The sequence below is a fragment of the Elephantulus edwardii genome, unplaced genomic scaffold (assembly GCF_000299155.1).
Source record: "Elephantulus edwardii isolate Elephantulus edwardi_28Jun2011 unplaced genomic scaffold, EleEdw1.0 scaffold00033, whole genome shotgun sequence".
Taxonomy (NCBI): domain Eukaryota; kingdom Metazoa; phylum Chordata; class Mammalia; order Macroscelidea; family Macroscelididae; genus Elephantulus; species Elephantulus edwardii.
The window spans coordinates 13,486,337-13,500,730 of record NW_006399783.1 but is presented as its reverse complement, the minus strand read 5'-3'; the positions used below and the strand labels follow the sequence as shown (position 1 = coordinate 13,500,730).

Below are 14,394 nucleotides of genomic sequence, written 5' to 3'. Positions count from 1 at the left end.
CTTCAAGTTTTGCCATGTTAACATTTGTAGGGCATTCCTTTTTGAACAGTGCCCATTTCCACAATGTCTACAATATCACTTGTCTTGTAGATTTACATGTAAGTGGCCAAAGGAACAGCTTCATGAGCTCTGAAGGGTCTCTCTGCTTTTCAATTGTCAGTCATTTTGGTGGATCACGCCATCACTACAAGGTCGTGGCTGCAGCTGAAAGGAAAGCTCCAGCAGCCTTTTAGTGACATAGACTTGGGGTGTGCAGGGACCTGGCTATGCAGACACCCAAAACAACAAAGGCAAATTTGTCGCTGTTGAGTCGATTCTTATTCACAATGACCCTGTTCAACAGGCTGTACCACAGGGCTCCCAAGACTGTAAATCTTTTCAGAAGAAAACTCCCACATCTTTCTCCTGTGGAGCAGTTGGGGGGTCTGAACCACCAACTTTTTTATTAGCACCCAAGGACCTAACCTTAGAGACCAATTCTGTCAATTTCATACATCCTGAAATGATGGCCTTTAAACTAGGTTCTATCTTTGTGGACTAGTATTGGCCAATAGCTCCCTCTATCAGCCAATCTGTCAAAAGCATTTTATCATACACACCAATTTAAAACAGTGGGAAAGGTTAGGAACTAGAATTCAGAAGGTAACCCACCGAAAGAAGAAAGATATTCTGTACACTCAGGGCACTTACAAGTCTATTTCAAGACACATATTTTTTTTTAAGAAATGGTCTTCAAGGTGTAGCCCAGGACCTTTGGAAAGGTATTGGGGTCATCGTTTTCTCAAATGATTCTGAATTCTTGATGAATTTTTTTTTCATATACTTCACCTAAAACAACATAATTAAGATAGAATGTGGAAGCATTATGAGAATCTATTTTTTCTCATAAAAAGGAAAGAATTTTGCAAAAATATAAAACAATACTCTTTTTACCCCATTCAATGCACCAAAAACCCTTCAAAAAGTAAAGCCTACCAATTTACTATCAAAAAGTAAGTTGTTGAAATTTGATGGCAGACAATTCTACTCTGAGGCGTATAATACGACTGCATGTTGAGGTTGATGCAATGGCAACTAGTAGGTTCTCACTATATTAAAAAAATCTCTTACACACATATGCAATGTTATTTATATTAACATGTACATTATTTTTAAGTAAATTAAATTATTGTTTTTATATAGTTGATGATTATTTTTAAATGAATTTAAAATAAACATAAAATTTTGTATTAATCACAATACTGTAAATATCAGTAGCTATAACTTGCATATATGTAAGAACTTTGGGGTACTCAGTCAAACGTGCCAACAGGTCTTGAGACAAAATGTTTATGCTGTGTACTGGAGGAAAAGCCCCAGAAGCCACCCCAAAGCTAAGCAACAGCATAAGTTATAGGAGATGTGGCTGAAATGCTGCTGCCAGTGTTAACAGCTGAATTACAGTTCTGTAAATATCAGCAGGCTGACGGAGAATCAAAGTCACAAACCTATGAGGTAACAAAGCTCCTTTCTTACCTGATCTATCTAGCCACTTGGAAGTTGTGGGAGAAGCTGAAATAGAATTTTTTTAGCATTTGTGATGACTCATAATGACCACGGCAGCGTGCGCATGCACGTGTGTGTGTGTGAACTGCCTAAATTTGGAATGTCGGTACAACTCCTTACCACTAAGCTGTCGGACTTCATCTGTGTTATGTTGTTGTTAGGTGTCATCGAGTCAAGTACAATTCATAGCAACCCAATGAACCACAGATCTCAAGGCTGTTCTATCATGTGCCATCGTCATCATCTCTGACCATTTGTGTGCATTGCTGCTTTCAGTGGGTCAATCCATTTCATTGAAGGTCTCCCTCTCCTTTGCTGACCCTCTACCTTTCCAAACCCTATACCCTTTTCAAGGGGAACAACATGACCAAAGTATGTGAGATGACGCTTTACCATCCTTGCCTCCAAGAAGCACTATGGCTGCACTTTTCCCAGGACTCATGTGCTTGTTTTCATCAACAACCTGCGTTATTCCACAATCTTTCAAGATGACACAACCTTGAAAACCCTATAAACAATACATCTCTGTTATAACAGGACTAAATTGAATGAAGTGTAGTGATATAGTCCATAGATTGTTGTTCTATTTACAAAAAGGCTGTGAATCTCCAGTGGTTTGGATCCATCATAGGAGAAACATGGAGCTCTCCTTGCATTAAGGTTTACAGCCTCAGAAAGTCAATGGAGCAAGCTCTGGTGGCCTAGTAGCAAGAAGCTGCACTGCAATTCCAGAGGTACACGGTTTAAATCCACCAGACGCTCTGCTGAAGAGCGAGGAACAATCGCCTCCTGTACCAGTCAGATCTGATTTGACGGTACACACATAAATAATAATAATAATAATAATAATAAGAAGAAGAAGAAGAAGAAGTAGTAGTAGTAGTCAACAGAGTGTCAGCATGAGTTGCAGTGGACTCATTGGCGGCAGGTAAATGAGATAACTAAGTCATCTGGCCCTGGTGGTGTAGTGCATAAGGTGTCAGGCAGCTAACCATGAGTTTGGTGATTCAAATCTGCCAAATGTCTATAGAGAGAAGGATGGATATTCTTCTCTCAGAAAGATTCACAGCCTGGAAAACCACTGAATCAGAATTAACTCAATGATGGTGGGTTGGTTTTGACTTAATTTAAAGGAATAATGAACAAACCCAGGATGAACAAATCTATCTAAGAATCAAAACCAGAATGTCACTTAGAAGCAAAAAGAGACTTAGGACATGTTATCAGGAGGAACCAGACCCTAAAGAAAGGCATTACATTGGTAGAGGGATAATGAAAGACACAGACCCCTTCACAGGGAGGACTGACAGACAGACAGTGACCGCAGTAATGAGCCCAAGCAGAGCAGTGGGCAGGCCTGGGAAGGGCTTCTATTTTCAGTCAGTCTCTGTAAGTCAGAACAACAATAATGACAGCTCTGACCAGAGAGCATTAGAAGGCTCAAAAAGTCAATGAAAACCCAATTGTTCTGTAAACTCTAAGATCACAAAAAAAAAAAGAGAAAAGAGTTTAAAAAAAAAGTCAATTAGGATAGAATTTCAGCCTTTTAAGTACATTGATACGTGTAAACTGGGATTATTAAAAATATTTTTGTTATTAGAAATAACTACATGGATATTTTTATGAAAAGAAAACATTTCCACTAAAACACTGTGCAAAAATTTTTTAGTTAAGTCATGTTTATGTCGCCTGGGAAGGACCACCACCTCTGTAATTCTCTAGCGACGCCTCTGCGGTTCGAAAGTAGTTATCTGCAGCTGAAAAGTCTGGAGTCTTCCCAAAATAGCACAAGGGCACTCACTCAAGTGATGAAAAGGTCAGAGGGAACTGTTTAATTCAAAGCCATTCCAGGAAACAAGCCAATACTCCAGGGACCTGAGCTTTGAAGGCAGGCCCACCATTTATTATTCTCCAGTTCCAGGGCTGCAGCCACCAACTCTCCGACACACCCCCCTTTACTGGAGAACCAGCACTTGTGTGTTGTTGAGTCACTTCCTCTTCAGATGCCCCATTTGACAAGGTAGAATTGACCTATGGGTTTGGTTTTAAAAATATTTTTTTCCTATGAGTTTTTCTTTTTAAAAAATAACAATTTACAGTGTTTCAGGTGGACGTTCACACAGAATATAAGATCCCCATTTAAAAATTTCTACACAAATTATCTGTATATTTGCACAGTGTATCACCATTCTAATTCATTCTGTTCTGGTTGTATCATTGCCAGTACTCTGGTTTCCCTACCTACTTTTGTCTTTACTTTAGAATAACTTTTGATCATTTTGTCTAAGTTAACTTTTTAAAAATACTCATGAATGATATTCTTTTTTATATAGGCCAATCTTTTATTACTCAGTAGTATAAAATCTGACTTTCATGCTCCTTTTGGAGGCCCTAAAACATGCAGTAGTTAAAGACCAAATTCAGATTAGAAAACAAACAATGGAATTGACAGGTTGACCTGTTTATTATTCTTGCTAGACTTAGAGCTTAGCATGGAATACAATCTTCCAAAACTGTAACCTGTATAAGGTGAAAACCTATCAGGTAAGGAAAACATAAATCTTTTCCACTTACTTCAGGGAGAGAAAAAGGAAGAAAACTTGAGAGACCTGGACAAACAAGACATTCCCATTGAATTTTTACTCACTGGTTTCATGATATTTCATGGATCATGTATATACTTCAAATATATTCTCCAGTTTCCCAAATGTAGCTGATCCAATAAATCAGATCAGGCCTACACAAGAAACACAAATGTACAAGCTGTTTTGTGTTGCAGAATTTTCAAAGAGGATTAGCAACCCTAGTTAGCAACCAACTCTCTTGGACTGTTTGCTACTTTAATCCTTACAACCTTGGACTTAGGCATTTCTAACTGCTTAAAGAGATAAGGAAACCGAGATCCCTATAAATGGTTTAAAATCAATAAAGACACGTGTTAGGACTATCATCTTTCTCCATACCTATTCAGTCCGTATGCTGAGCCAATCATTGGAGAAGCTAGACTTTATGAAGAACATGACATACCGACTTGAGAAAGACTCATTAACAACCTGGGTTATACAGATGGCACAAACTTGTTTGCTAAAACCAAGGACTTGAAACATTTGTTGGAGACCAAGCACTATAGACTTCATTATTGCTTACATCTCAAGATCAAAAAACCCAAAAATCCTTACCACTGGACCAACTTCATGCTAAATGGAGAAAAGATTGCAAATGTCAATGATTTCATCTTGCTTAAATCGACAATCAACATCTTTGGTACCAAGTCACAAAATCAAGATGTGTGCCTGCTTTGCAGCACGTACACGAAAAAAAAAATAAAAAATTGGAAGGATACAGAGATTAGCATAGCCCCTGGATGACATGCAAATTCATGTAGTTTTCCTAAAATAAAATAAATCAAGATGTGTTGCATTGAGAAAATCTGGCATCAAGGGCCTCTCCAAAATGCTCAAGAGCAAAGATAATAGTTTAAAAGACTAAAGTGTGCTTGATGCAAGGCATGGTTATTTTTAATTACTTCCTATGAACCTAAAAGTTGGACTATGAGTTAGGATGACAGAATTGATGCCTTTGAGTTGTGCTTGTGGAGAGGAATACTGAATACCCTATGACTGCCTAAAAACAAGTAAGTCTGTTTTGGAACAAATACAAGTACTCCTCAGAGGCAAGGGTGGTAGAACTTTGTGTTACATACTTTGGGAATGTTGTTAGGAGGGGCTGGTCTTTGGAAAAAGACATCATCCTTGGGTAATTAGAGGGTCAGTGGAAGAGGGGGAAAACTCAAACAGCAATTGTAGCAATGGGATAAGACTTTCCACTGAGCAAAGGACAGCACAGGCCAAGGGAGGGCTCACATCTACAGTGGCCAACTTGACTGCACTGAACAGCAATGACCTCCCAGGGAGCAAGGTTCTGAGGTGGCAGAGGCAGGACAGGACAGCGTCATCCTACTGATCTTTAACCGTAAGGTGTGCTGTCAAGTCACGGAAGACCTGTGCAGAAGCATTACATATTTTAGTTAGTAGTTAGCCTTCAATATGGATTGAGGCTCAATGTCAAGAAGACAAAGATTCTCACCACTGAGTCTGCTTGGCTCCACACTCTTAACACCAGCAGCCAGGAAATTAAAAGATGCATTGCAATGGGAAAGTGGGCTGTTAGGGACCTCTGTAAAGTACTGAAGAGCGATGGTGTCTCTCTGGAGACTAAGGTGCGTCTGATACAGGCCATGGTCTTTGCAATCACTTGTTATGCATCAGAAAGTTGGACAATGACTAAGGAGGATAGAAGGAGAATTGATGCCTTTGAGCTTTGGTGTTGGAGTATTGAGGGTACTATGGACTGCTAAGAAAAGATTCATCCTGGAGAGGGTTAAAGCTGGCTGCTCCTTGGAGGCAAGGATTCTGAGGCTTCGCCTGACATACTTTGGACATGTTTTAAGGAGGGACTGGTCCTTGGAGAGGGACATCATGCTTGGGAGGGTGGAGGGCATGCGCAGGAGGGGAGACCCTCTAGGACGTGGATTGATTCAGTAACTGGGGTTATTGGGATGGGTGTGTTGGAGACAGTGAGATTGGCACAGGACAGAGCAAAGTTTAGGGCTGTTGTACACAGGGTTGCTATGAATCGCAAGCGACTCGACGGCACATTAACAACAACAGTTTGAGAATGGAAAAGGGAATTAAAAGGGCGTATTTCAACCATCTCATTTGATCCAGGTGTTTTCCATGAGGCGGGCAGTACTACCATCAAGGGGTGTTGGGTTTTTTTAGTGTGTTCCATAGTCTTTCATTTACATTTCGCTGTGTGATCTGTTGTTGTTATGTGCCATCAAGTCATTTGCGACTCATAGTGACCCTATGTACAAGGGCCCTAAACACCATTCTATCCTGTGCAACCTCGCTGTCTCAAACACATTCCCACCACTCCACTCACAGAATTGATCCATCTCATCGAGGGTCTTCCTCTCCTGCACCGTCCCTCCACTCTCCCAAACACGATGTCCCTCTCCAAGGACCAGTCCCTCCTTAAAACATGTCCAAAGTATGTCAGGCGAAGCCTCAGAATCCTTGCCTCCAAGGAGCAGCCAGCTTTAACCCTCCTTAAAACATGCCCAAAGTATGTCAGATGATGCTTCAGAGTCCTTGACTCCAGGGAACATTCTGGCTTCACCCTCTCCATGACAAACCTGTTTGTTCTCCTAGCAGTCCATGGTATATTCAACACTCTTCTCCTGCACCACAACTCAAAGGCAACAATTCTCTATCATCCCTATTCACTGTCCAACTCTCCGATGCATAGCATGTAATTGCAAAGACTATAGCCCGGATCAGGCACACCTTAGTCTCCAGCCTGACGTCGTTGCTCTTCAGTTCTCTTGAGAGGTCCCTCACAGCTTTCCCAATGCAATTCATCTCTTGATTTTCTGGCTGCTGGTACCAAGCATGTTGACTGTGAAGCCAAGGAAACTAAAACTGTTAACTATCTCAATCTCTTCACCATCGAGCCAAGGAAACTAAAACTGTTAACTATCTCAATCTCTTCACTATCCATACTGATGCTGCCAATTGGTCCAGTGGTGAGAATCTTTGTTTTCTTGATATTGAGCTTCAATCGATATTGAAGACTGCAGTCCTTGACCTTGTAAACTAAAAAAAAAAAAAAAGCGTATGATGTCAAGTCAGAAACCACACCTATGGGTTGACTTTCCAGTAGGTTTACAAACGCAATTAATCACATGGGAGACTGCCCATCCTTCTCCCATAGAGGAGCTAGTGGATTCAAAAGGTTTTGCTATGGAAAAACTAGAAGCTGGGCTATAATTTATTCAGAGGCTTGCAGCTCCCTTGACAGCGCTGGGATGTGAGAGCTGCTTCTCCTGCTGAGCAGTTACGACTGAAAACACAAAGGCTCAACTGACATCCCTTATCAAACTTCAGTGCAGCGCCACCTCAACTCAAATGTTGAGTCAGAATTCTCTCACAGGTCATAGTTAGCTGTCAGTGGCTTTCAGAAGATGTAAATCACATGGAAGATTGCTCATCTTTCAGGCATAAAGCAGCCTGTGGATGTGATCACTTGCCTTTGGGTAGGTTGTACAACTCCTTACCAATTAGGCCATAAGCACTCAAGTGAATAATAATGGACAGCCGGTTCCAATGGAAGGTCAATGGCGTGAATGCACTCAGACGTAGTTTTATATTCTGCAGTTTGTTCCCCAGCACTTAAAAAAAATAAATTTTGTATTCATCTATTATCAACATTTAGAAATTCCAGTGTAAAAAGCAATCAATATATAGTAAAATGATCAGACATTTCAATGATTTGGTCTATGAATGATCAATTGAAAAACCAGTGTGACTTGTAAATTTTCAAATCACAAACACAAAAAACCCCCTCCAATGCATCATGTAAATCCTAAATTACCGTAGAATTACTAAAGATTCAGTTTAATTTTCTTGAGGATTGCTATTAGGTGTCCCCAAGGATTAGATTAAGCTATATTGTCTTTGACAAAGGATGACTGATAAGAGTACCAAATATCCCACAGACTGTCAACAGAACAGATGTCTTGGAGAAGTGTCCCTTGGAAGGAAAGAGAAAACTGTCATAAGGACAGGTTATTATTTCAAATGTCTTGAAAAATTAGCTGAAGCAAAAGCTGGGGTCAAAGATTCAGATATCCATGAGGGTTGAGCAAGACTGCATGTGACCACCACCCTGCAAAAACAGGCTGGTACAGCATGAATTTGGATTTCTCTCTAGACTCTCCCTGGTGTTTTGTTGTGTTTTTTTTTTTAAAAAAAAACCCACCCAAGTAACAGATCTTTGTGAAGCATGTCTGGCCCACAGGCTGTTAGCCTTCTGAGTTAGTCCCAAAAGAGGTGGGAATTTCAGTCACTGGCAAACTGACATTGTGGATGGCAACTTGGTTTGTTTGGAATGAGACAGAGGAAGCTGAAGAAACCAGAAGTAGCCAGAGTAATGTAAGATCTAAGACTCGAGTACAGAGAATAGACTCGGCCTTGAGCCAGTCTGTCCACTTCATGAAGTACTCCTAAGTGTGGTGAATACCTGCACAAAAAACCTTAATTTTTTTTATAAAACAATGCAAACACTATCTGCAACTGGGAAAACATTTTCAATTTTTATTCTTAAAAATAGGAATCAAAACTGCAAAGGCAGATTTATAATCACTTCTGAATGAGAGGGTCATTTTGGAACATCACAAGAACGCATACTCAGATGGAAATCTAGTTAAACTGCAGTTGCTCCTCAGGTTGCATTCACTCCTGCATTTTCTCAATTAGTTCTTCCTTGTATTTGCCTTTCTCTTTTCCAACTTGCCGAGACTTAGCTTTACGTTCAAGAATTTTTTTCCGATCTTTATCCAATTTCAGCCTGGTAATAACCACCTGTCAGGAGTGAAAAACATTTATCTTTAACATTTTCCCCCAAGTGGAAAGGATTTAAGATTCCAACCACCCTTTCTCTGTAGTAGAGATTCTCTCCACAGAGATGTCACTGCTTTAAAAATGATCTGCATTCTCACCAGCACTGGGCAATATATAGATACTATGAGTTAAGTAAAACTCCAACCATTTGTCCTTTAAGGATCTGAGATTCTAGGAGATAAAAACCTTATTATATAATACATCAAATGGGAGTGCAAAGGAAGATAACAGTCTACTAAGCTGGTGTGAGAACTACAGAACAAAGTGTCTTCCCTTTTCCCTCCCAATTATTATCTCGAATGCCTGAAGCCCTCTTTGTCTGGCCTGAAGGAGTCAACATCAAGGATGACAACTGACAAAATCGAAGGAGCTTTCTTATCATCAGCCACCTAGATACACAATGGTACCAATTAATTAACTAAAATTAATGCTAAGCTACGCTGTTGTTGCTGCTACTCAGGACTGGACCATACCTTGCTTGGGTGAATGCCCACATGCACTGTGGTACCATTAGCCTTCTCACGCTGCACTCTTTCGATGTAGATGACATACTTCTTTCTGTACACCTGGACTACCTTGCCAATCTGCTGACCTTTGTAATGTCCTCGCACCACCTAGGAGAAACCACAACAGAGAATTTTGCTCTAATTTCAAAAGCTTGAAATGTTATCATGAGGAAGTGAATTATCAGGTACAAGTAGGACATAACACTACAATGGTGTAATTCTGTTTTGTGTAACTCGAGGCCAAATAGTAACTCTTCACCTGAATATTTTCTTTTTTTAAGAGAACATAATATTCCCTTGGATAAGATAGTCATAACAAAAACTAGTCACAAGAGTCAAAATGAAACAAAGAAAACCTTAAATATCCAAACAGAGAAGGATAACAAAAGATACTGAGAGAGTCTCATGTAATCATTTAAAAAGCTATTATGAATACCTAGTATTTTTTTATTTAAAAATTGGTGGAATATTCACAGGTTGATGAGCATTATCTCTAAAAAGTAATATACTGTTTTTCAAATGTTCTATATTATACAAGTTGTATATAATTTGAAAAAGCAAACATATGAAAACACCTGCTAGGGAAGAGGTGGGTAAAACTGAAATACTTGATGAGAAAGAGGGAAAAGGCAAGGACGACATCCAGTGTTCTGGGCATCTCCATGCAATAGTTTTGTTTGGAGAATGGTAAATTTCAGGCGTCTGTGAGACACTGTAATAAGAGAATTATACATACAGCTGGAAGGCAGACTAACTAGACCTGCCATGGGAGTTAAGAATTATTCAGAAATAACAATTCTGATCTTAACAAGATCTGATCTTGGTCAGGAGTCTGGAGAAGATATGGGGGTGGGGGGTAATATATTTAAAAATTAGTAACGAATATAAGAGAAGATAATTCTAAAGAGCTTGGAAGGGCGGATGACAGATCAAAGAGCTGTTGGAAGGAGATGTGAACTTAAGAAGAAATGATTTAAAGAAAACTATAAGCATAGTTGAACACTGATGAGAAACTGGGATAATGGACGGACGGGTTTCTAAGAAGCAAGGAGAGCACAAAAGATCGAAATGCAGAGTGACAGAATACCATCAGACAGAAATAGGAATTCTCCTTTATCATAGGACAGCAAGACAAGTAGGGTGGTGGTAAGGTGGTGGATGTATAACCAGTAGTTCAGGGCGATGCTGGCTGATGACTTTAATTTCTTTTGTAAAGCTAAAATAGCCACCTACTCAGAAAAAGTTATGTAAGAGTCACAGATCCTAAGTAAGAATAAGTGGTTTTAAGAGATCCAGTTGGCAGGAAGCTGCACTGCAATCCCAGAAGTAGTGTGGTTCAATCTCCTCCTGTACCAGTCAGATCCAATTAGACTGGTACACAAAAAAATACCAATACCAATAATAATAAAGACATAGCCAGTTGGGTGTTACTTTATTCTCCTGGTGGAAAAGAGCTTGGTACCTGAGATTAATTTTTCTTTATAGCTAAAAAGACATACTCGTCATATCTGATGTACTCAAGCCCACTGTTATGGTCAGTGTTGATCTTGCTGAGGGTCTCCCCTCCTTCATGGACCCTACACTTTTCCAAGGAATAATGTTCCCTAACAATGTGCACAAAGTAAGTCAGACAAAGTTTCACCATCCTTGCCTCTAAGGAGCACTCTGGCTGCACCTTCTTACACCAATTTGTTCTTTTGGAAATCTATGGGATTCCAAGTACTCTTAAAACTAGTAGGATATAAGGGAGCTCTGGTGACCTAATGGCAAGAAACTGCATTGCAATCCTGAAGATGCGGCGTTCAAATCCACCAGACGCTTGCTGGAGAAGGATGGGCAGTCTCCTCCTGTGCCAGTCAGATCTGATTTGATGGCATACAACAAGGGGGGGGGGGGAGATTAACAGGACATGATCACTAATTGGAACAGACCTGTAGAACTCTTCCTCTGTTAAGAAATATGGCTTAAATAATAGGGATAATGGCTACATTGTATTACATTTTTTTAGAACATTTATCATTGTACATACTTTATTGATAGTATCAGAATATTATGAAAAGCTGTTTTTGATAAATACGAAAACTTAAGAGGAAATGGACAAATTAACTGGAACTCATGCCCTACCGAGGCTGGCATGGATAGATGCAGAACACTTGAGCAGACCCAACACAAAAGAAGAAAATGAGCACAGAGAAGACTCCCACACACAAAAAAAAGGAAGGAAAAAAAAAAAAAGCCATGGACCAGATGGCTTCACATCTGAATTCTACCACAGTAAGCTTATCAAGCATAATCTTTAAGAGTCTGATTTATGAATTCTATTACTGATAAAACAAAAGCACAAGTGGAAGCTAGAACTGGAGAGGCTATTATAATAACCAAGGAGAGGAGGAGCTTTAAGAACACTAGAAATTAGAAACTTGTACACAATGTACAAAATGAATTCTTGTTTGCGAAGCACAAAATCCCCCACACTACCGTCTTTTAAACCATTGAAAATGTTTCCAATGTTGCACATTTTTTTCACCCTTCCCTAGCCCTCTCCACAATGCACCCCTTGTTCCAGATTGTCATAAAAATAATCATATATTCCTTTTTGGACAGTTATTCCCTTTATCTGATCTACTGCAGTGTTTACTATCCATTCTCTCTTCAACTCCCCCATGCCTGTCCTATTTTATAACTGCGGTGTTATGCAGTATTTGTCCTTTTGTGACTGAGATATTTCACTCTGCATAATATCCTCTAGGCTCCCCCACACTGTGTAATGTTTTACCAGGGTATTGTTTTTCAATGCAGGGTAACATTCCATTATGTGAATGTACCACATTTTTTCTATCTATCCATTTGTTGATAGGCAAAGTGGTACCATTTGTGACAAAAATCTGGTGAAAAGAGATCAAGTTTGGTGCACTGGATTTTGATAAATGTGGGATGATGTCAGCCAAAAGAAGTTTTGGAGAAGTATTGGAACTAGAAACAACACTGGTGCATGCTTAAGAATTAAAGGTGAAAAGATGGAAGCAACTCTTCGGTGAGCTTGTGCCTCTAAATATCAAAGGATGTGAGTGTGGGAAACTAGAATTCCAATTTTCTAGTTCCTCTGCTTCCAATCTTTCCTTTTGAGTGTCAAACCCTCCCAATGGGTCAGAAATACACAGAACTTCTTGACTATGCATCATTCTCTATAGTAACAGTAATCACTAATGGTGGGGTGGATTTGCATGTCCCACCCCTTCTCCCCACAACACACACAAAAGGAGACAGTGTCACCTCACAATATGCACAAACATTTTTGTGAAGACTGGGAGAGAATGCTCTTGGCATCTAATAATGAGGCCAAAGATGTTGCAAATATCCTAAAATACTGAGGTGTGGGCAGCACATAACAAAGAATAATGTCAACAGCAAGAGGTCCAGAGCACAGATGCTGGGAAACCATCTTGTAAAAATGTGAGTTCCAAGGACAAGGACTGTGGGTCCTGTTCCATGCTAGTGTCTAGAGCACCTGCTAAGTACCCAGTAAACATGCATTCAAAAGATGTATCCTAGTCTTCGAATTCCTACACCTCCTCTCCCACAATCCTAAACTCCAGTCTGAGATGATTTATATTTTCCCATCTGGGCTATATGACTTTAATTCATTTTGCCCCTCTGAACTGTTGCTCCTTTTGTGTTTTCATAACCAAATCAAACACCATTACATAGCCATACTCCACAAATCTTTGCTCACCAACTCCTTAAATGCAAAATACCAAAACACTGCTCTCACTACAGCACCAATGCCTGCAAGCTCTGGTTCAAAGAGACATTTGGGCAAACTCGCAGACACGGATTGATGCCAAAAAGCAGTTTTTACTGGGTGGCATCCTTCCTCTCGGTTGACCCTGGTTGACCTCTGTCTACCACGTCACGTGTTTCAGTGTTGTAGCTTACTCCTAACTATGAGGGTTGGAAAGCAGGCACCCACAGCATCCTCGGGCAAAGATGGGGCCCGAGGGCCACGAGACTCAGTCAGTGAACAGCGGGGGACGTACCTGCACCTCGTCATCCTTGCGGATGGGCATGGAGCGCACGTTGTACTTCTGCCGCAGCTCTTTGGACAGAGGGGAGGACATGATCTTCCTGCGCACATGCGAAGGGGCATTGAAGTGGCGTTTTCGGTTCTTGCTGCGGTCCGAGGTAACGAAAGGGTTGAACTTCATGGTGGCTGCAGAGGGGCGAGAGAGAAAAGGGGCGTTCAGCGGGGTACACAGGTATTCCCTAAGCAGGGCATCCCCTCAAACCCGCGCGAGTGTGCATAGGGTAGCCTTAGGAGTAAGGGCGCAAAGAGGATAAGCGGAGTCAACCAACGTCAAACAAGGATGGGGGTGAGGAAGCGCGTGCCCGACGGGCGAAACGTGGGGGAAAGCCCGTAATGGAGGCTAAAGCCTAAAGAGCGAAGTCAAGGAAGGAACCGAGAGTCATACAGAGAGATTGCTGGGGAAACGTGTGGCTTGCAGCGCGCGGAGGAACGACCCTTTAAGGCAAGGAGGCTTTAGAAATCGAGAAAACACCAAGAGAAACTCACCAGGCGTCCGACAGCGTCAGGATCTTCAAGCACAAGGCCGGAAGTGAGGCTGTTTCCTCGCCTGCGCGCTCGCCTTGCCGGCGTCCAATTTCCGGCGGGACGAAATCGACTGGCGCCCCCTGCGGCTCGGAGTGGACGTTCAGCCCCTCGTTCTGCCGGGTGGTGGAGCACAAAGGCGAACCTGGCGGAGATCGCGCTGCTGGGGAGACGCAGAGTGCTTTCCCAGGGTTTGCAATAGAAAGTCATTAAAAGTAAATGAATAGGGAACTCTGGTGGCCCAATGGCAAGAAGCTGCGTTGCAATCCCGAAA

General features: G+C 41.1%; 1 protein-coding gene across 1 annotated transcript; it reads right to left on the bottom strand.

Annotated features, from left to right (window-relative positions):
* Nucleotides 1-8,810: 8,810 nt before the first annotated feature.
* Nucleotides 8,811-13,723, bottom strand: RPL26L1 (ribosomal protein L26-like 1). Its single transcript, XM_006884354.1, has 3 exons — nt 13,552-13,723; nt 9,482-9,622; nt 8,811-8,969 (listed from the first exon to the last, which is right to left on the bottom strand). The coding sequence occupies exons 1-3, from the start codon at nt 13,717-13,719 to the stop codon at nt 8,841-8,843; spliced, it is 438 nt and encodes a 145-aa protein (XP_006884416.1). The 5' UTR covers nt 13,720-13,723; the 3' UTR covers nt 8,811-8,840.
* Nucleotides 13,724-14,394: the final 671 nt, after the last annotated feature.